At 37.8% G+C, this 23,494-nt stretch overlaps 1 protein-coding gene across 1 annotated transcript in view; it reads left to right on the forward strand.

Annotated features, from left to right (window-relative positions):
• The window catches only part of MET (MET proto-oncogene, receptor tyrosine kinase), a 124,265-nt gene that overhangs the window by 72,362 nt on the left and 28,409 nt on the right, over positions 1-23,494 (forward strand). Inside the window, exons 6-12 of the mRNA XM_032761521.2 lie at positions 8,590-8,750; positions 10,676-10,778; positions 10,878-11,014; positions 11,687-11,848; positions 12,619-12,718; positions 16,271-16,489; positions 22,730-22,876. Coding sequence (XP_032617412.1) covers positions 8,590-8,750; positions 10,676-10,778; positions 10,878-11,014; positions 11,687-11,848; positions 12,619-12,718; positions 16,271-16,489; positions 22,730-22,876 — 1,029 coding nt within the window. The remainder of the gene's footprint in view (positions 1-8,589; positions 8,751-10,675; positions 10,779-10,877; positions 11,015-11,686; positions 11,849-12,618; positions 12,719-16,270; positions 16,490-22,729; positions 22,877-23,494) is intronic.

The following is a 23,494-nucleotide window of genomic DNA, read 5'->3' on the forward strand; positions in this document are numbered from 1 at the left end:
GAGTTAGCATTAGGAGATATACCTAATATAAATGACGAGTTAATGGGTGCAGCACACCAACATGGCACATATATACATATGTAACAAACCTGCACGTTGTGCACATGTACCCTAGAACTTAAAGTATAATAAAAAGTATATATAAAAAAAAAGAAACCCTACGAGCCAGAAGAGAGTGGGGGCCAATATTCAACATTCTTAAAGAAAATAACTTCCTACTCAGAATTTCGTATCCAGCCAAACTAAGCTTCATAAGTGAAGGAGAAATAAAATCCTTTACAGACAAGTAAATTCTGAGAGATTCTGTCACCATCAGGCCTGTCTTACAAGAGCTCCTGAAGGAAGCTCTAAATATAGCAAGAAAAAACTGGTACCACCTACTGCAGAAACATACCAAATTGTAAAGACCATCGACACTATGAAGAAACTACATCAACCAATGGGCAAAATAACCAGCTAGGATCAAATTCACACATAGCACTATTAACCTTAAATGTAAATAGGCTAAATGCCCCAATTAAAAGACACAGACTGGCAAATCGGATAAAGAGTCAAGACCCATTGGTGTGCTGTATTCAGGAGACCCATCTCACATGCAAAGACACACATACGCTCAAAATAAAGGGATGGAGGAAGATTTACCAAGCAAATGGAAAGCAAAAAGAGCAGGGGTTGCAGTCCTAGTCTCTGATAAAACAGACTTCAACCAACAAAGATCAAAAAAGACAAAGAAGGGCATTACATGATGGTAAAAGGATCAACACAACCAGAAGAGCTAACTCTCCTAAATGTATTTGCATCCAATACCAGAGCACCCAGATTCGTAAAGCAAGTCCTTAGAGACCTACAAAGAGACTTAGACTCCCACACAATAATAATGGGAGACTTTAACACCCCACTGTCAACATTAGACAGATCAACAAGACAGAAAGTTAACAAGGATATCCAGGACTTGAACTCAGCTCTGGACCAAGCAGACCTAATAGACATCTACAGAACTCTCCATTCCAAATCAATAGAATATACATTCTTCTCAGCACCACATAGCACTTATTCTAAAATTGACCACATAATTGGAAGTAAAACACTCCTCAGCAAATGCAAACAAACAGTCTGTCAGACCACACTACAATCAAATTAGAACCCAAGTTTAAGAAACTCACTCAAGGCTGGGTGCAGTGGCTCACCCCTGTAATCCCAGCACTTTGGGAGGCTGAGGCAGGTGGATCACAAGGTCAGGAGATTGAGACCATCCTGACTAACATGGTGAAACCCCACCTCCACTAAAAATACTAAAAATTAGCCGGGTGTGGTGGCAGGTGCCTGTAGTCCCAGCTACTTGGGAGGCTGAGGCAGGAGAATGGCGTGAACCCAGGAGGCAGAGCTTGTAGTGAGCCACAATTGTGCCACTGCACTCCAGCCTGGGCAACAGAGCGAGACTCCATGTCAAAAACAAAAACAACAACAAAAAAAAAAAGAAAAAGAAAAAAAGAAACTCTCTCAAAACCACACAACTACCTGGAAACTGAACAACCAGCTCCTGAATGACTACTGGGTAAATAACTGGTACATTTGTTATTTTTCAAGTTAAATGACGAAATTAAGGCAGAAATAAATAAGTTCTTTGAAACCAATAAGAACAAAGACAAAGACACAACATATCAGAATCTCTGGGACACAGCTAAAGCAGTGTTTAGAGGGAAATTTGTAGCACTAAATGCCCACAGGAGAAAGTGGGAAAGATCTAAAATCAACCCCTAACATCACAATTAAAAGAATGAGAGAAGCAAGAGCAAACAAATTCAAAGGCTAACAGAAGACAAGAAATAACTAAGATCAGAGCAGAACTGAAGGAGATAGAGACACAAAAAACCTCAGGAGCTGGTTTTTTGAAAAGATCAACAAAATTGACGGACCACTAGCCAGAATCATCAAGAAGAAAAGAGAGAAGAATCAAATAGACACAGTATAAAATGATAAAGGGGATATCACCACTGATCCCACAAAAATTCAAACTACCATCAGAGAATACTATAAACATCTCCATGCAAATAACTAGAAAATCTAGAAGAAATGGATAAATTCCTAGACACATACAGCCTCCCAAGACTAAACTAGGAAGAAGTCGAATCCCTGAATAGACCAATAACAAGTTCTGCAATTGAGGCAGTAATTAACAGCCTGCCAACCAAAAAAAGCCCAGGACGAGACGGATTCACAGCCGAATTCTACCAGAGGTACAAAGAGGAGCTGGTACCATTCCTTCTGAAACTATTCCAAACAATAGAAAAAAAAAAAAGGGACTCCTCCCTAACTCATTTTATGGGGCCAGCATCATCCTGATACCAAAACCAGACATAGACACAACACAAAAAAAGAAAATTTCAGGCCAATATCCCTGATGAACATCAATGCGAACATCCTCAATAAAATACTGGCAAACAAAATCCAGCAGCATATCAAAAAGCTTATCCACCACAATCAAGATGGCTTCATCCCTGGGATGCAAGGCTGGTTCAACATAGGCAAATCAATAAACATAATCCATCACATAAACAGAACCAATGACAAAAACTACATGATTATTGCAATAGACGCAGAAAAGGCCTTCGATAAACTTCAACACCCCTTTGTGCTAAAAACTCTCAATAAACTAGGTATTAATGGAACATATCTCAAAATAATAAGAGCTATTTATGATAAACCCACAGCCAATATCATACTGAATGGGCAAAAGCTGGAAACATTCCCTTTGAAAACTGGCACAAGACAAGGATGCCCTCTCTCACCGCTCCTATTCAACATAACATTGGAAGTTCTGGCCAGGGCAATCAGGCAGGGGAAACAAATAAAGCGTATTCAGATAGGAAGAGAGGAAGTCAAATTGTCTCTGCTTGCAGATGACATGATTGTATATTTAGAAAACCCCATCGTCTCAGCCCCAAATCTCCTTAAGCTGATAAGCAACTTTGGCAAATTCTCAGGATACAAAATCAATGTGCAAAAATCACAAGCATTCCTATACACCAATAATAGACAAACAGCCAAATCATGAGTGAACTCCCATTCACAATTGCTACAAAGAGAATAAAATACCTAGGAATACAACTTACAAGGGATGTAAAGGACCTCTTCAAGAACTATAAACCACAAGCAAATGGAAAAATATTCCACGCTCATGGATAGGAAGACTCAATATTGTGAAAATGGCCACATTGCCCAAAGTAATTTATACATTCAGTGCTATCCCCATAAAGCTACCATTGACTTTCTTCACAGAATTAGAAAAAGCTACTTTAAATTTCATGTGGAACCAAAAAAGAGCCCGCATAGCCAAGACAATCCTAAGCAAAAAGAGCAAAGCTGGTGGCATCACACTACCTGACTTCAAACTATACTACAAGGTTGCAGTAACCAAAACAGCATGGTACTGGTACCAAAACAGAGATATAGACCAATGAAACAGAACAGAGGCCTCAGAAATAACACTACACATTTGCAACCATCTGATCTTTTACAAACCTGACAAAAACAAGCAATGGGGAAAGGATTCCCTATTTAATAAATGGTGTTGGGAAAACTGGCTAGCCATATGCAGAAAACTGAAACTGGACCCCTTCCTTACACCTTTTACAAAAATTAACTCAAGATAGATTAACGACTTAAACATAAGACCTAAAAACCATAAAAACCCTGGAAGAAAACCTAGGCAATACCATTCAGGACATACGCATGGGCAAAGACTTCATGACTAAAACACCAAAAGCAATGGCAACAAAAGTCTAAATTGACAAATGGGATCTAATTAAAGAGCTTCTGCACAGCAAAAGAAACTATCATCAGAGTGAACAGGTAACCTACAGAACACGATTAAATTGTTGCAATCTATTCATCTGACTAAGGGCTAATATCCAGAATCTACAAGGAACTTAAACAAATTCACAAGAAAAAAAAAACATCAAAAAGTGGGCCAAGGATATAAACAGACACTTCTCAAAAGAAGACAATTAGGTGGCCAACAAACATGTGAAAAAAAGCTCATCATCACTGGTTATTAGAAAAATGCAAATCAAAACCACAGTGAGATCCCATCTCACACCAATTAGAATGGTGATCATTAAAAAGTCAGGAAACAACAGATGCTGGAGAGGATGTGGAGAAATAGGGATTGCTTTTACACTGTTGGTGGGAGTGTAAATTAGTTCAACCATTGTGGAAGACAGTATGGTGATTCCTCAAGGATCTAGAACCAGAAATACCATTTGACCCAGCAATCCCGTTACTGGGTATATACCCAAAGGATTATAAGTCATTCTAATATAAAGATACATGCACATGTATGTTTACTGCAGCACTACTCACAATAGCAAAGACTTGGAACCAACCCAAATGCCCATCAATGATAGACTGGATAAAGAAAATGTGGCACATATATGCCATGGAATACTATGCAGCCATAAAAAAGGATGAGTTCATGTCCTTTGCAGGGACATAGATGAAGCTGGAAACCATAATTCCCAGCAAGCTAACACAGGAACAGAAAACCAGACACTGCATGTTCTCACTCATAAGTGGGAGTTGAACCATGAGAACACATGGACACAAGGAGGGGAACATCACAGAGAGGGGCCTGTTGGGTGGCGGGGGTCTAGGGGAGGGATAGCATTAGGAGAAATACCTAATGTAGATGACAGATAATCTTATGTGTCTTAAACTTTGCAGGCACAAAATCCAGCTAATGTATAGAGTTTCACTTTCTAATACATGCAAGTTAACCTGCTTTTCAAGGTACATAATGTTCAGTGGCTAAAATTCTTTACAGTTCTAGATATGAGAGATTTCAGGATTGAAAGCCCATTATTTTGCTTCAAACATGGTATCTGATCTCATACTTAAAGAGCAATGAGAAATGCTTCAGAAAAGGGAGAGCACTTTTTAATATATTCTGAATGTATTAGGATGAAGTTATCATATCTTGTAGGGTTGAAAATTCAGGCCAGGCACGGTGGCTCATGCCTGTAATCCCAGCACTTTGGGAGTCCGAGGCAGGCAGATCACGAGGTCAGGAGATCGAGACCATCCTGGCTAATATGGCGAAACCCTGTCTCCACTAAAAATAGGAAAAATTAGCCGGGCATGGTGGCAGGCGCCTGTAGTCCCAGCTACTCAGAGAGGCTGAGGCAGGAGAATGGCGTGAATCTGGGAGGCGGAGCTTGCAGTGAGCCAAGATTGCTCCACTGCACTCCAGCCTGGGCAACAAACAAGACTCCGTCTCAATAAAAAAAAACAAAAGAAAGAAAGAAAATTCAACCCCAGTGAGACAACAGAACTATCCATTGATCAGAATACTCAGAAAAACAGTATTATATGGGGGTAGGAGGGTAGGCAGGCAGTATACTGCCACCAGTAAATATATTTGTGACCTCTACTAAAGAGGAAAGGAGACCCCTTTTGGAGTTTTTTTGTTCTGTTTTGTTTTTGTTTTTTAGTTTTCTCATGTTTTATCCTAATGGGTTTTGAAAACATGGTCATTTAAAATACTGTTGGAATGGGCCCATCAGTGATGTGATCTTTCACTTGTGAAAAGACAAGGGCTACTTTTGTGGCTATATCTCCCCTATCCAGACAGGTAGGAGACCCAGCCTCTGTGGCTTTATGCAGGACGCTCATTTCCTGCCCACAGAGTTTCTCTGCCCTTCAGGATAACTCAGAGTTTGCCAGCCATTGTTGGGTCTATCCAAGGGTGTGTAGTTCACAACTGCTTCCTTCCTTTTTCCCTAGAAGGGTAAAGGTTACTCCATAAGCTAAGGGGAAAATGCCCAGCCCAGAGAGAAAAGCTAAGCAGAGCCAGCCTTTTGGATCCTGAGGGGCTAGCAGAGTGCTTATAATATCTCTTCCTATTGCCAGTGCCCCAGTTGCGCAGCTCTCTGCATCTTTTCTCAAATCATCACCCAATCCCTTTGCCTTTTATAGAAAGTGATGGTGATGATGTGTGTAGAGTGACAGACTTCAGTTTTTACACAGAAAGACGGGATGTAGGCAGTGGGATCCGGCCAACATCAGCCTTGGGCAGCGTTTTCAGTGGGGAAGCCTCCTCATTAGAAGAGCCCACAGTAGCTGTGTGACTGCCTCAGGCTGAAGAGAGTCCTGGGAGGGTTGGATGTCTTGTTTTCTCCTACTGGATTTCTACCATAATAATAATAAACAGGTTTATTTTTCTAGTAGTTCTCATTTGGCTAGACATGGATGAGGTAAATTTTCAGGAAAGGCACAACAGTGTAATGGATTTTTATGGGTAAAATGGCTATCATAAAAGCTTTAAGCTAAAACTTTAAAGGGGTTCGATAACAAGGGTAAGTTAAGACTTTGGTTTGCAATTATTTACTTAGGAAGGATGGAAATGTTTGCAAGTTTGAATTTGGCTAAAAACCCTTCTTAATTGTAAAAGAATCACTTTTAGATGTTCACAAACTGAGCTTTAGCAAATACCTTTACTGGTTCTTGAGTTGCCTCTATCTTAGTTTTCCCACCATTGTACTTTACAGCACAATTTACAATATGTCCCCACCCCCAAAAGAGCATTTCCTTTCTCAATTGTCACAAAGCTGCTGAGAAGAAGCTTATTTTTAACTTGGAAATTTGTTTTGTTTTAATAGTTTTAGCCTGAGAGCAATTATCTTACACACTTTATAGGTGCCTAATGCTGTCTTAAATCATGACTGACCAAGTTTTATCAATAAATCCATTGATAACACACCAAAAATGAGTCTGCAATAATAAAATGAGCCTGTTATTTGCTTAACATCAACCATCAGGGGGAAAAATCTAATCCTAAAAATGAGACTTAAAACAATGCCAATGAAGATAATTAGGAAAAATTGTTACAATGCTGATTTGGGGCCCTCTCTGGTTCTGTTTTTATCTATTTCTAAAAGAAACAACATAACATATGTATTCAATATTACATAATTTTTAAAAGGCTGAGTGTGTCAACTAACCAGCCTGGTATACATCAAATAGTGACCATGTTTAAAGAACAAGGAAAAATCTTCAATCATTAAAAAATGTGAACTAATAGGTATTAAGAAGTAGAGTCACTTTTCATTTGTTAGTGCCTGGTGCATAGGAGGTGCTTTATTAAGAAATAATTAATGAAACCTGGGCAGCATAACAAGACCCCGTCTCTACAGAAAATTTAAAAATTAGCTGGGTGAGGTGGCACACACCTGTAGTCCTGCCTACTAGAGAGGCTGAGGTGGGAGGATTGCTTGAGCCCAGGAATTGGAGGCTGCAGTGAGCTAGAACTATGCCACTGCACTGCAGACTGGGCAAGAGTGAGACCCCCATCTCTAAAAATAAATAAGTAAATAATTAATGAATGAATGAATGATTGACAGATATGTGTTCAAAAACCATCTACAAGTTTCATATTATGCTAGCTGCTGAATGCAACTGGGCAAACACTGGATACCAAATGAAGTATTTTTACTGTGCAACTTTTGCCTCTGGGTGGGGAATACCATAGCAACCAAAATGTAGTGCACGCAGCCAGTGCACAGAGCAAGGCATATAATGGCTGGACCTTGGCTTATAGGGCACATGAAGGAGTTTGATCAGAGCTCAGTCTGAAGGCTGATGAGGAGTTACAATCAGAGTTATGAGCAAGTAAAAGTCTGGGCCCAACGTGTTTCTACTCCAGCCCTAAAGAGCCCTAGAAGATAAATTCACTTCAGAATGGCCCAAAAAGGGCCAGGTCCAATGGCTCGTGCTTGTAATCCTAGCACTTTGGGAGGCCAAGGCAGGAGGATCACTTGAGCCCAGGAGGTTGAGACCAGCTAGGCAACGTAGTGAGACCCTGTCTCTAGAAAAAAAAGAAAATAGCCAAGTGTGGTGGCCCACGCCTGTGATCCCAGCTACTCAGGAGGCTAATGCGGGAGGATTGCTTGAGCTCAAGAGGTTGAGGCTGCAGTGAGCCATGATCATGCCACTGCACTCCAGCCTGAACAACAGAGCCAGACTGTATCTGAAAAAGAAAAGAAAAGAAATGAAAGAAGGAAGGAAGGAAGGAAGGAAGGGAGAGAAAGAAAAAGAAAGAGAGAGAGAGAGGAAAGAAAGAGAGAGAGAGGAAAGAAAGAAAGAAAAAGAAAGAAAGAAAGAAAGAAAGAAAGAAAGAAAGAAAGAAAGAAAGAAAGAAAGAAAGAAAGAAAGAGAGAAAGAAAAGAAAGGAAGGAAGGGAGGGAAGGAAGGAAGGAAGGAAGGAAGGAAGGAAGGAAAGAAAGAAAGACAGACAAAACGGAAGGACTCGAAAAGCCCCTTTATTCCTACCAAGCTGCATCTGCTCTTTGTCCCATCTCTGGATCTCCTGAAAACAATTTGTTACATTAGCATGTCATGTAGTTTTAATGTTTGTTCCAGATGCTCTGAAATTTATGACACTTTTTCCTTTACTGAAAATTAAATTTTTACTAAATTGTGGGAAAATGAAAGAATTTCAGACTAAGGATACACATTTTGTTTGTTCATTTTCCATATATGTGAAAAATTATAATATATTGGATTTTTTTTTTAAGTTCTATGTTGTCCTTGTAGGTTTTCCCAAATAGTGCACCCCTTGAAGGAGGGACAAGGCTGACCATATGTGGCTGGGACTTTGGATTTCGGAGGAATAATAAATTTGATTTAAAGAAAACTAGAGTTCTCCTTGGAAATGAGAGCTGCACCTTGACTTTAAGTGAGAGCACGATGAATACGTAAGGAACTTAAAATGCTTTGCTGGGGTGTGCTTGGAAAATAGGTTTTGTTTTTGAATGAATATTTGTTTTAAAATTGCTCAAGAAGCTCATCTCTTGAATTAAAAAGGGTCTTGGCCTGTCACATGCCTTGTGGGTCTGTTCTGTTTTGTTCTTGCAATCCCATTTACTCATTGGATTTGAAGAGAGAGAAAGGTGACATGGCCTAGGTGAAGAGAAGAGGCCAGAAATAGGAGTTTCTCAACCATTTATGCGACAAGTCTTCAGGTGTTATCTGAGTAGATTTTCAAGAGTAGCACTAATTAGGATCACTTCATCCTTGGAGTCTTCAAATGTAGAGTCTCCAAAGGCTTTTTCTATAGAAATCAGTAAACAGCTCAGCATGGATCCTCTCTTTTAAATTCACTTTCTAAACCTCAGAAATGTAGTGAGGCAGCTGAGTCACGTGTTTGAGACTTTTTTAGATGAGTTAAAATTTATATTCAGGTTATATTTACTGGCACTGCAATATATGGGCTGTATCTCACTGAACCATCCCCACGGTCCCGGGAGGGAGCAGTATCATTCCTATAATACAAAGGAGGTACCTGAAGTTCAGAGAGGTGAAGTGTGGCTTCACAAAGGTAATCCAGAGAGTAAGAGCTGAACAAGCCTTCAGCTCAGCTCTGATCAGCTTCTGATCCAAGACCCGTGCTAGTTCTACTGTATTCTACATGTACCCTTCTACAAGCTTTGAATTCCATAATCATCAGAGAATCCAGAAATTATTCATTATCACATAATAACAACACCCAAACATTTAAAGTTTTATGGTTGAATCTTTATGGTTGAACCCATTCTATCAGGTGGTTATTTTATATCTAATAGAATTCGTTTCAGGGTTACTCAAAGGTCCAAATCTATCCATTTTACTGAGACCAAAACACTAATGAAGGTAATATTTGTTAGCTGAATGGCAAAACAAATTTTTTCTAGAAATCTCCCTTGTAAAATCTCCAAAACTCTTAATCACTGCATATAAATCAGGACCTGTAAAAGTAAAGCATAATTCATTCTCTTCTTTAAAAAGTTATTTAATAAATCAAATTTTATTTAAATTTTTTCAGAATTATATGATTATTCATTCAGAAATAATTCTATGGAACGCCATCACAATTTCATTATCATTTAAGTAATTTAAATAAGCTTGTACAAGTATAACCACAGAAATATACCTGTTGACATACTTCAATGAAGAGATTGGCCTATTTGTAGTTAGCCCGTTGTTTCATATGCAACTGAGATACTACCTGAAGTAGACCAAACATTATCCCCAAATATTAATATTATCCAAACTTAGATTATTATGCACCATTCAATTGGTGAGGTCTGCATGGATAAGGTCTGATATTTCCTGTTTGTCTAAGTACTATAGTACCGTTAATATAAAGTTTAGTATAGGCAGGGTGCAGTGGCTTACGCCTGTGATCCCAGCACTTTGGCAGACCAAGGCAGGAGGATCACCTGAGCCCAGGAATTCAAGACCAGCCTGGGCAACATAGTGAGACTCCATCTCTACCAAAAAAAAAAAAATTTTTTTAATTAACCGGATGCCGTGGCACGCACCTCTAGTTCCAACTCCTGAGTCCCGAGGATCCCTTGAGCCCAGGAGTTCAAGGCTGCAGTGAGCTATGACTATGCCACTGCCCTCCAGCCTGGGTGACAGAGCAAGATCCTGTCTCTTTTTAAATAAAAATGAAAATTAAGTTTATCATAGTATAGAAATAGAATTATATAATTTTTGGCCTTAATGCTTATCTTGAAACTCTGCTTGCTATTCAAAGCAGTCAGCTCACCGTTTAGAGTTAATGTCACGTCCTATAAAGCAACCTAACCAGAAAATGCCTTGGATTTGTGATGTATTAAACTTTGGGATTTTTTTCCAGATTGAAATGCACAGTTGGTCCTGCCATGAATAAGCATTTCAATATGTCCATAACTATTTCAAATGGCCATGGGACAACACAATACAGTACATTCTCCTATGTGGTAAGGAAGATTCTATCCTATCGTGTTTGATTTTTACTTGATCTATTTAGAATTATAAGATGAACAAGTTACTTTGTTTTGTTTTTATCTCCCCTCCAGGATCCTGTAATAACAAGTATTTCGCCAAAATACGGTCCCATGGCTGGTGGCACTTTACTTACTTTAACTGGAAATTACCTAAACAGTGGGAATTCTAGACACATTTCAATTGGTGGAAAAACATGTACTTTAAAAAGGTGTTGTAAATTTATTTTTTGTTGCATCTATCAATTTGAATTAATATCTGTACCTTAAAAATTAAGTAGATTGTTTTGTGTGTGTGTGTGGAGAAAAAAAATCAAGATGTTTATTTCTTTACACTCCTGCTGACAAAACTTCCTCCTTCCAAAATTCGTCTACTCCTTTTGCTGATCTTTCTTCCTTTCTCTTGTTTTTTAGCAATCCTACTTTTCACTTTTGTCTTCCCATCCACCCTCTTTATTGTTATAGCTTAGGATCTTAGCTATACTATGAGCTGTGAGAGTCTGGTCATTGATAATAATTTAAAATAAACATTTTCATCAAGATTTGTAATTAGACTAAGTCACTCTGGGGAAGGAAGAAATGGGGAAAATTGGGTTTGGAAGACAGTTATGTTTCTGCTTCTTAGAGTTGGAAGAGCTCAGTTTAATCGAGTACCAAAAGTACTTTAAAGGTTTTTTTTTAAATCTCAAATATTTTCCAGTCAAGGATAGCTTGTCTACAACAAAGCTAAGTTTGAGACCCAGTCAGATTAAACAGCCTACTCTAGAAAATGCTTCCACTCAGGAAATTCCCACTTAGGAGCCATTGAGTTATATGCTTTTATAATTCTAAAATATGTGTATCTCTAATAGCTAAGATTCATTTTCTTAATCTTTTTTGTTCAGTGTGTCAAACAGTATTCTTGAATGTTATACCCCAGCCCAAACCATTTCTACTGAGTTTGCTGTTAAATTGAAAATTGACTTAGCCAACCGAGAGACAAACATCTTCAGTTACCGGGAAGATCCCATTGTCTATGAAATTCATCCAACCAAATCTTTTATTAGGTAAGTAGAAGCTTCTGATGGGTATAAGAAAACAACAAATACAAGGATGATTTTGCTGTAGAATAGTCAAGAGGAATTGCAGTTTTATCTCTGGCTTTGATGCTGTTATGTTGCTTTTGAAGGCTTCCTTTCCAGTTCAGGAGAGAAAACTACATTCAGGTTCTGAGTACAGTTTAACTTATCAATGCTAGTTCATTCCAAGAAGTATTTTATCCTGTTCTATTACATTTAAACAGATTATAGCAAAATAGTTTAATGTGACATTGTAGTATACATGCACTTACATTATGTACATATCAATTCTATACTAACCTTAGTGCCCAGAAGTGGAATCACCTTTTTTCTTCCATTCTCTAGAATATTTTTTGTCCTGCCTGCTTTAAACACAGCTTTTCTTTATGCCAGACTCTCTTTGAATTGGTATCTCATTGGACCCAGTTCAATCTGCCCTGTTTCCATTAATTCTATCAGTCTAGCAACAATAGTTAAGTTCGGTTTTCTTTGTATTTTTTTCAGAGGTGAAATATTTATTTTGTGTAATTCGGTGAATAAAATACAAATGCATTTCTTAAGTTATGAAATATGAATTTTAAAAATATTTTCAAGTTAAATAAGTTGTTTCCAAAGAACAGTTACCCATGAACTTCCATTTGATGTTGACTGTGCCTCTAACCTGTAATCAATGCAGGTGATTAAATTGAATCCCTCTCTTACAGTACTTGGTGGAAAGAACCTCTCAACATTGTCAGTTTTCTATTTTGCTTTGCCAGTGGTGGGAGCACAATAACAGGTGTTGGGAAAAACCTGAATTCAGTTAGTGTCCCGAGGATGGTCATAAATGTGCACGAAGCAGGAAGGAACTTTACAGTGGTAAGTGCTTTGAGCAATGGTTCTACTCAGAGCTCTGCATCTCTGCCTCTAACCACGTGGCTTTCATGGTACCTGGGACATCTCAGTTTCACCTTTTAGGTTTGCTAGTTAATTTCCTTGCAATGTAGCCAAGTAGTATTTTTTATTTAACAACTGAAATTATCTAGAGTCTTGGGCTAACCATGTGGAAAAAATACATACACATACACACATGCATATATAATGTTTAGACAAGAATGAAGATTACCAATTTGAGACAGTGTTTTTTTTATGTTTGTTGGTTGGTTGGTTGGTTTTGAGGGTTTTTTTGAGACAGTATCTCACCCTGTCATCCAGGCTGGAGTGCAAGGGCACGATCTCAGCTCACTGCAATTTCCCCCTCCCAGGTTCTAGCGATTCTCCACCTCAGCCTCCCGAGTAGCTGGGACTACAGGCATGAGCCATCATGCCTGGCTAATTTTTGTATTTTTTGGTAGAGATGAGGTTTCACCATGTTGGCCAGGCTGGTCTCGAACTCCTGACCTCAAATGATCTGCCCACCTCGGCCTCCCAAAGTGCTGGGATTACAGGTGCTACTGCGCCTGGCCTGAGGCAGTGTTTTTACAGACAGTCAGTACAAATGGAAATCACAGCATTTCCCTAGTCCCTTTTTAATGCATCATAGAACATGGACCCTTTTGCTCTAATAAAATCCTTGGAAAAAGTTGCTGATCTTGCAGCAGTATTCTTGCCTTTCTAAGCAGCAGACATATGCTTTCTTACAGCCCCCTGTTCTTCTTACCATTCTTCTTGTCCCTTTGTTAGCACATTATAAAGTAACAAGAAAGAGCATTAGAATATTTATGTTATGTCCTAAACTGTGAATGTTATTTGCTGTTTCTCCACCTATCCTTATTTGATATAGGTCACATTAAAGTGGTAGTTTTAGTTTAGACCTTAGAAAGGTTGGAGTTATTTCCAAAGATTCCATACATTTTGTTGATGTTTTTCTCTAATATAAAATACCATAATCTAGTAGGACTTGAGCACTCAACTCAGAATGAAAGTTCTAAGTGCTCTTGCTCAAGCAAGGTCTTGATTGGTCAGGTGATAGATTGAATTACAGCACTTCCTTTTAGAGTCCCCATCCAATATTTCTTGAAGACTAAAGCCACAATGTTCTTTAATTACAAAAACCAATTTGGGGCTAAAAATGTCAAGCCAAATCACCAAATAATAAGGTCATTTCAAATAAGATTTTTCTTGGCCTTCTCAATCAGCCACATTGCATCACCTCTAAAGAGTATTATTAGATTTTTATCATATTCCTGAGAGATTGTACTCTAGGGAGTCACCATATGAAGCAAAGGATTTTGAAACCAATCCCCACACATGGCCACAAACAAAGTTAGAGTACCACTGCTATTAATTTAAAGGACATCAGTTCTCCACAACTAAGCATAACAATTTTTCATTAACCAAATAAGAATGACAGTAACCCTCTTTGGTGTTGGTATGAGACCTTTTAAAGTAGAAATCTGAGAAATTATTAGTTTATCTAATTAATGCTGAGCCTACATTATTAAGATAATGACTGAATTTCCTTTCTTCTCCCTCACTGGCATTAAAGTGACACTCAGAGTGCCTCTTAGCTTCAGTCATTCATTTGTAATCAAATATTTATTTAAAACTTTTTAGTTGTCACACATGAGAGTTACATATCCCAAGGATGATTCAAACAATGGTAGACGACAAAAATCTTGTTTATATATCTGGAAATATAAACTTCTGTTGTTTTAGCCACAAACATGTTAGTACAGTAGAACTATGCATTAGAATCGGACAAGAGTGAAAAATTCAGTGGATCTATTTTACTATTTACTATTTATTTTACTGTCGTTTGTGAAGACTACTTTATAAAGAGATATGTATTCGTTCCGTGTTCCCTGCCACTTACAGAATTTAAAGCTGACCATGATGAATTGAACCCATTTATTATTTAACAAATAAAAACTCTTGATCAGGTCTGATTTAGATATATAGGTCCAGCTACAATAACTTTAAGTCCAATAAACTTGAATCCTTTCAAAACAAAAACAATCATCTTCACAACAAAATGTATATTAAATTGTTAACATGTGCATTATGCCCTAGAAACCTGCAGTTTATCGTGTAGTTCTCAAATTTCTTGTTATGTAAACAATTATTGTGATGACAGTAAAATTGTTCATGTCCATTAGGAATAAATAACTTTTAGCATTATAATATTAATTTTATATAAAACTAAATAGTATAATTTTATCCATATTATATCTGTCAGTTTTATCTGCTGCTGATGTACATTTTTAATGTAAGATCATTTTTTAAATTATTTTTTAAAGAAAACAGCAAATAACAAATTCTGTTTGTCCTTTTTGTGTATATCCTGAGTCCTTTTTCTATTGTGGACACAAGTAATTGTTTTATCTCCAACTATACTTGTCAAAGAAAAGGAAATCTAAGGGATGTTGTTGCTTGTTTGTCTTTTCCTTGGGGGAAAAAATGCAACCGTTAACCTTAGATGTACCACTATGTGTTGCTGGTTTAGTCTAAGTACAATCAAGAGGAAGCTACATTTTCCAAAATTCCATAAATCAGAATTCCAAAGAGGAAAATTTGAAATGAGACATGAAAGGGCATGAAATAATAATAGCAAAGGCTTTGTAAAATAGAGAGCATAGGAAAAGGTTCCAATATAAAATATGTCATAGACAAAAAGATAGCATGGGAGTGAAGACATTGAATTTTGGAGTTAATGGCCTAGGATTTATATTCACTATTCTGCCACTCCAAGCTGTGTGACCTGGCCTAATGACATAAGTTTGCAAAGCTCATTTTCTTCATTTGTAAACTGTGGGTAATCATAATACCCACCTATAGGATTATCATGAGAATTAAATGAGACCAACTTTGTAAAGTATTTTGCACAGAACCTGGCATTCAATAATTAATAGCTTAAAAGACACTAATAAGATTACCTAACAGCACAGTTAATTATCATGTTCACCATATGGTGCTTGGTACTTTACAAAGCACTTTACCATGTGGTATCCCACATGGTAAATAGCATTTTCATCTTAATTCCTAAATGAGGAAACTGAGTTATTCAGTGTGGGCCCTACCTCATTTCCCATAGCTTGGGTTAAAGCTAGGAGATGAGCCGAGGCCTTCTAACCCCACAAAGCCGAGCTCCCAGTCTGCCTGACTGCCTCACACAACAAAGGGCAGTTCCTGCAGGTGACTGTCCTGTCTTCTTAAGGAAAATAAAATGATGGGATGAGGGCCAGCTTCAGATAGATCAGCATAGCTTATGCTGGGCAGGTGGAGCTCTGTGTTTCTTTGAAGGTTGGGTTGTTTGGATAATTTTGCATGTATCGTGTTTCCAGAAATGTGTAGTCTAACATTAGGAAGTTAAATACAGATTCTTTTCAACAATTATATATTTTCAATTGATTGGAGTAGTAAATTATAAAGTTGCTATGGATGTTGCCAAGCCATATTCTGTTTACAGTGGATAATTGTGTCTTTCTCTAGGCATGTCAACATCGCTCTAATTCAGAGATAATCTGCTGTACCACCCCTTCCCTGCAACAGCTGAATCTGCAACTCCCCCTGAAAACCAAAGCCTTTTTCATGTTAGATGGGATCCTTTCCAAATACTTTGATCTCATTTATGTACATAATCCTGTGTTTAAGCCTTTTGAAAAGCCAGTGATGATCTCAATGGGCAATGAAAATGTACTGGAAATTAAGGTAAGAAATGCTTTAAACGCTGTCTTAAATCATCAGCTCAAACTTAATTGACTTCATAGCTATGTGAATACAATTGTTGTACTTGGCCATTGTATCTTATACAAAACCAGCAAATATATAAGCTCTGAAAAACAAATCTTTTTGGCATAAAACTAAAAGATAAGAATAACTGTGGACTGCATCTTAATGAGGCATTAAAAAACCCTTTCTTGTGTATGTATTAAAACGTAGCAAATGTGGGACACAAATCATCCATTAAAGAGGATCCGCGTGATGCGTTATCTTGCTGATGTTATACATTTCCCCGGACATTTTACCTAAATGTGCTCATTATAAGATAAAACATAAGAGCTGTGAAAGTAAATGCATCAATTGTATCTCCGTTCTTCCTTGTAATACTTGGAATTTTGTGTCTGGGTATGGTCATCTCTAAGCTAATTTGTAAATGGAACTAGATATCTGCCACCTTAGGAACATATTGGCTTCTAAATGTAATTTAATAGAGAATAACAGATCATCTTTTCTAAAGCAAGCCTGTTGCAAACAAAGAACACTAAGACCCAGAAAGGTTAAGTGATTGACAAGTGACAAAATAGTGGCAGAATAATAAAGACTAGAGTGCAGCTTTTTTATGTCCCTTCAGTTGTTTCTACGTCAAATAATAACACAGGCAAAATGCTCAAGACTTGAATTATTCATAGCTCCAGTCACTAGAAACAGCAAAATATTTATCCTTCAACATGTTGTTAAAACATTTAGAATTTTTTTTCCTGAAAGATGATCTGAATGCAAATATGAACAAACATAAAGCAATAGGATAGTCTTTATTTGGTTGTAATATAGGCTTTCATGGGTCATCTCCATCTAAGTAATAATATGTTTCCATTGAAATTTTTCTGACTTTTTCAACAAAAATTTAACTACAGCACAACTTATGCATATGTTCACGCTCATACAAGTTTACTAACCTCATTATTGTGTTTTGTACAATAATTAAGCAAGCCCAGCATGAAATTGAATGGAAGCCCGCTTCAATGAACAGTGTGTTTACAACAGCAAAGTTCTTTCATCTGCTTCTTTAATTAGTTTTAGAAAGGGAGAAACAAACTTTTATCACTTCTTTTTTTTTCCAATAAAACTAATCTAGTGTGACCTTTTGCTTTCAACAATTACTGTGTTTGCCATTTGAAAGATTTCATTTGGTTTTTCTTGATGATAACAAAGGTTTATGTGCAAATAGCTTTACATTCAGAGAAACTCTATTTTTCTGTTCCTGTATCTATGATGAAGGGATTAGAGATAAACGGTTCTTTATCTACCCTTCCAAGCACAGTCTTTATGGAAGAGAAAACTTCTTTTTCCGTAAATTAAATACCCTTTATTCAACATCCTACAAAATTGTTGGACCAAGAAAAACATAATTTGGCATCATCCTCAGCCTGTCAATGGTGTTCCCAACGTGGCAAGAGGGTCTTCTAGAGACTGGCACAAAACACTTTATTTTCTTGCCTATATATAGAATAACTCTTTCTCTAACAAGTGTATAGCACCTGCTACGTGACAGAATAGTAATCTAGTGGGAGCAGTGGCAATTCAGGGAGATTATTTTAGTATCATGATTCAATATTTTTTCATACTTCATTTTTCTTATTTATGAGAGGAAAGCAAAGGCATAAGAGAATATTTGTTGTGTCAGGCTCATGCCTGTAATCCCAGTACTTTGGGAGGCCGAGGCGGGTGAATCACTTGAGATCAGGAGTTCAAGACCAGCCTGGCCAAAATGGCAAAACCCCATCTCCACTAAAAATACAAAAATTAGCTGGGCATGGTGGTGGGTGCCTGTAATCCCAGCTACTCAGGAGGCTGAGGGATGGAGGTGACCTGAGTCCTGAAGGCAGAGGTTGCAGTGAGCCAAGATGGCACCACTGCACTCCAGCCTGGGAGACAGAGCAAAAAAAAAAAAACAAAACCAAACAAAAAAAAAAACCATGTACTTCATCAATGAAAGTGGTCTGGAGAGAATCATGTGTTTAAAATGAGATACGCTCTTTATTGCCAGGAAAAGTTCATGCTCCTCATGCAGCCATGCATGCAAGAGTTCCTAGGCTGAAAAGAGATTGTGATCATTTCCTGCCCTAGTTGTGAGAGTCCCTCAATTCGTAGTAAGCCCAGTGACTACACCATGGGCAAAAGGGCGAGCCAAGTCTGGATGAGAGAACACAATAGGGGTCAATCATAAGCCACCCCTCAGAATGAATCCTAAGCCCCATAGATGGAGAAGGAAGTTTTTGGCCAAGGCTTCAAGTCCCCCAAGACCAGTTGTAGACAGTGGTCATCAAAAGTAGGCACCTCTTTGTGGGTATACATGACTCCCCAAATGCCTCTCTCAACAACAGCTCATGTTTGTATGGAATTTTACAGTTGACACTGTACTTTGGCATATTTTATTTCATTTGAGTCTCATGTGGACCCGTGAGGTTGTGAGGTCAGTGATGATTATCCTCATTTATAGATAGGTAACAGAGGTTTAGGAAGATTAGCTGATTTGTCTTGGGTTACCCAGGGAGCAAACAGCAGAACTGGGGCCCACACTCAGGCTTCTTGATTCCAAATTTGGTCTTCTGTCACTGCATACACTAAATTACAGTATTTCTTATATTAACTCTCATTTAATGTATACTAAAATACCATTATAGAGACACTTTTCTATCATATGCTATTTATATATCTATGCAATTCTTGAAAGAGAATAGCTCTTAACTTTTTATAAATATCTAAAAATTGATTCTGTTTAAAGAAACTCTGTATTTCTCCCTGAGTGTCTTATTTCTGACTTTTTATGCATGAGCATGTCTTATGAAAAGTAGAGAAGTGTTCTGTTTCATGCTAGAACAAGGACTGCCTGACATTGCCTTGAGGGTTTATCTTATTCTGCAGCATATAGGAATATATGGGAATAAAGATGCTTCAAACGTTCAATCTGGAGAAGTCAGGTCAAACAGGAAAAAGGAGCACAGGAAGATGAGCCAGGGCAGGGAGCGGGGACTTGGTCTATGACACTGTCATCACAAGAACAAATGCTGAGAGCTCAGGAGGAGGTGAAGCATCAGTGTGTGGGCATTGGAAGGATCAAAAAGGAAGCATGGTTTTGAACCATCCCAATCCACCTGCTGCCCAGAGCCAGCCAGATGTTGTCCTTCTCCCTTTGAATAATTTATGTGCAACTCTCCCCCTCAATCTCAGTCAAAACCACCATGAACTCAGTTCTGAGTCCAGACAGGATAAAAGTGAAGGATTCTTTTCTCAGAGGTTATTTGGCCCAGTGTCAAGACCTGTTCTTATTAATGGGGCTCATAGCTTACACTCGAACTAGTATTTCTTTGTGCTGCCCAGGTTAATAGGCATTCTGCAAAATATATATATATTTTTTTTTCCAGGGCAGTTTCATAGTACCTAATAGTAAAGATAGTAAAAAATACATTCCTTTGGTTTCATAGTACCTAGTAGTAAAGGTCCCCAACTAGCCAGCAAAGCCACCAGTTTAATTTTGGTTTGCCCAGCTTTTCCCAAATGGTCAGGGAAGTTTTCCCCAAAATGCCTATTAATGTCTGGTGGAACCCAGTTCTGAAGCTGTCTGTGAGGTTCATTGCTTGGTTCCTAAGTTGAGGGACTTGTGTCCTCTGTGTGAAGTGTAAATCTCACCCCCTCACCACCGCCTCACTAATTTCCTACTGCTGATCTCACTGGACTTTGGACCCTCACCTGGCTGGGTCCTGCTGCCAAACTGTACTGACTTGCCCAGACCCAGCCCGTGGCCACCTGGGTGTATGAAAACTTGAAGGACCCCTCCTCTCATAGTGTTATTTTTCAGATTCTACCCACTTCCACTCCCATCTGCTCAGTTCTGTAGCCATCTCAGACATGAGTCCCCGGGCGTGAATACTGGATAGAAACATGTCACACCTGGCCAGAGTTGGCGAGGAAAGAGACATGGTACATCCTGATATAGCACATTGGGAGTAATTAGTTTGCATTTTTGAAATGAATCCATTTTGACATTGCAGTGAGAGGAAGAAATCCTTACTCATCCTTGTATTCTCAATGACTAGAACTGTGTCTAACACACAGTAGACGGTAAGTAGATTTTGTGTCAAAGGGAATTTGATTTGCTTCATGATCTAGCCCCTTTCTGGATAATAGTTCTCCATATGTAAAGCAGAAATGACAATAATACCTACTCCAGGGGGAGTATCTTTGCAGGATAGTATGAGATGATTGTAACTAAATTGCTCTATGTCTGTTGGAGATTAAAGATCAGAAAGCTCTCTCTCTTTTGTTGCTTTATTTTTAAACCCACATATTACCATTCTAGTGACTGAAATCACCCTGAAGCAGTTGAATGACTTTTATTTAATAATAGTTAATATTCAATAATAAATATTAATATAATTAATAGTAAAATTTCTAAATATGTTTTTTAGCATCTCAAAAAAGCTATGTTTATTTTCTTTTATTTTAAATGACAAAAATTAGCCTACACCTTTTAAAATTTTTCCTTGTTTGGGCCACATTTTTATATAGAAGTGAGCTACCGGTATCACTTTTGTAATATCTGGGATTTTACACTTCATATATATATTATATATATAACTGATAGTAGTTGCTTATATAAGTCACTACTTACCATGTGTCCTTTGATATCTACATATAAAATGAGACACAGTGGATGTGTGATCTGTTTTTGTTTTAGAGAAGCCTTTATGCAACAACCAGGGAGATCCTAAGCCTGAAACCATAAGTATTGGAAACGCAAATGTTGTACATTCATCCCTTCCCCCAACCTTAGTTATTATCTAAGCAAGCAAGACATATTTTAGACATTTTCTCATAAATCAAACCCTACAGCTCTTTAATCTCTTTTCTTTGTCATTCCCTGAATTCCCTCCAATATGTGGATAAGGGTTTTATCCCCCTTCAGACCTAGCCAACAAGTTGTTGTTTGAAGCCCTGAAGTCATCTCTTAGATTGATGTGCTTCTGTGTTGTGTTGGACTGTGTGGCTGACCTGGTTCAATGGACTACACATACTGCTTCTAGAAGTATCATAAGGATAGGGTTTGTCTATATCCATTTTATCTGAAACTCCAACATCAGGTTATAAAGAAGTATTTTCTTCCCACTTCTTTTCCTAGAATAATAACTGCCTGACCAATTGATCTATTGAGAGCCATATGAGACCATGTGTGTGAATGGAGTTTGCCGAGTACTAAAGATTATATAAAACAAAGTAGAAGCATTTTAGCTATTACGGGCTGCTCTTTGTTAGTAAGAAAAATAGTAATATGTTTTGATATATGTCACCTCAAAATAATAGCTTGCTCAATAAATAACTGTCCTCATTAGGTCTTGATATGAGAAATTATACCTAGGTTTGCACTTCTTTTGCAAGGCTAATTATTGGTTTCTCAAACAAAACGTTGATGTTTTTAAAATGCCTGATGGTAACTTCAGTTAACTAAATATGTCACATTAACTAATTTTTTAAAAATTTTTGTGTAACTATGTAATTGTTCAAAATAATAGAATTGTGCTCTCAAATTTTGGTCATACAGCATCTCACATAAATTTCTTTAAAAATGAATTCACTTATATATAGGACTCAAGTGTGCAAGAAGGATGAAAGTAAACTACCCAACTCAAACAAAAAAAAGAATGTATTAATATTAACATAACATAATACAGTGTTAATACATTAACAACAATTTAACATCAGATCTCTGGAGATGAGACCCAGACATCAGTAATTTTTAAAGTTCTCACGGTGATTCCAAAAGCAAAGTCAAGGCTGAGAATCTCTGCACTGGGCAGTGTTAGATAGTGCAACAACTGAATCTCTACATTGCGTCTTTTTTGGCAAACATTGATACTCCCTGAAGACAATGGTGAGGTGATGATAGGTAAGACATCATTCCACATTAAAGGATGTGAAGCAAGAACCTCTTTACTTTTCCCTAAGGTACGATTTGATGCAAAAGCTATATGCTATAATTCCTAACACGTGCCCTGAAATGGTCATGCTCCCCTTTAGCCATCCCAATTCCCATGAAAATTAGTATCATAGAGTCATGTACCTTGGCAAACAACATGGCCTGTGTTTGCAGTATATTTATATTCCTTTGCCATTGTTAGCATTCCTGCAGAACTGTGAAGTGTTAACAACCTTTTTTTTTTTTCCTTTCAGGGAAATGATATTGACCCTGAAGCAGTTAAAGGTGAAGTGCTAAAAGTTGGAAATAAGAGCTGTGAGAATATACACTTACATTCTGAAGCCGTTTTATGCACGGTCCCCAATGACCTGCTGAAATTGAACAGCGAGCTAAATATAGAGGTGGGATTCCTGCGTTCCTCTCATGATGTAAATAAGGAAGCCAGTGTAATTATGTCATTCTCAGGCTTAAAATAAATCATTAAAGCTCATTTATGTGTGGGTTTTGGCTCATCAACTCAGCCTCCATCCCTAGTTGTTATTTTAGAAATAGTGAGCTTTTTGTCACATTGTCTCCTTCCCCAAGCTTGGGAGGTAGATCTCAAAAGTTCCTTCTACCCACACTGCTTCTCCATCATGCCACACTCTTCCCAAAATTTGCTGTAATTCTCAGAAGAAATAAGGATGCATCCAAGAGTGTCCTTCTACGGCCTCGCACCACCCCAGGAGGCCAGAGCCGGTGTTCCACTGCCAACCACAGTGATCACTAATGCATAGAGTCCCATAAATAAAGGAAGATGCATGCATTGAACAAAGTAAAATAAGGATTAAACTACTTTACAGTAACTTTTTCCGTGTAGACAACTGAATCAAACAACCTAGAACCAAAGCGAGTGATCTTTTTCATTCTTTTTTTAACAGCTTTATTGTGATGTAATTCACATACCATGCAATTCACCCATTGAAAGTGCGCAGTTCAATGGGTTTTGGTATATTATATTGTCAATTTTTTTGAATTAT

The sequence above is a fragment of the Hylobates moloch genome, unplaced genomic scaffold, assembly GCF_009828535.3.
Source record: "Hylobates moloch isolate HMO894 unplaced genomic scaffold, HMol_V3 SCAFFOLD_1, whole genome shotgun sequence".
In the NCBI taxonomy this organism is placed as follows: domain Eukaryota; kingdom Metazoa; phylum Chordata; class Mammalia; order Primates; family Hylobatidae; genus Hylobates; species Hylobates moloch.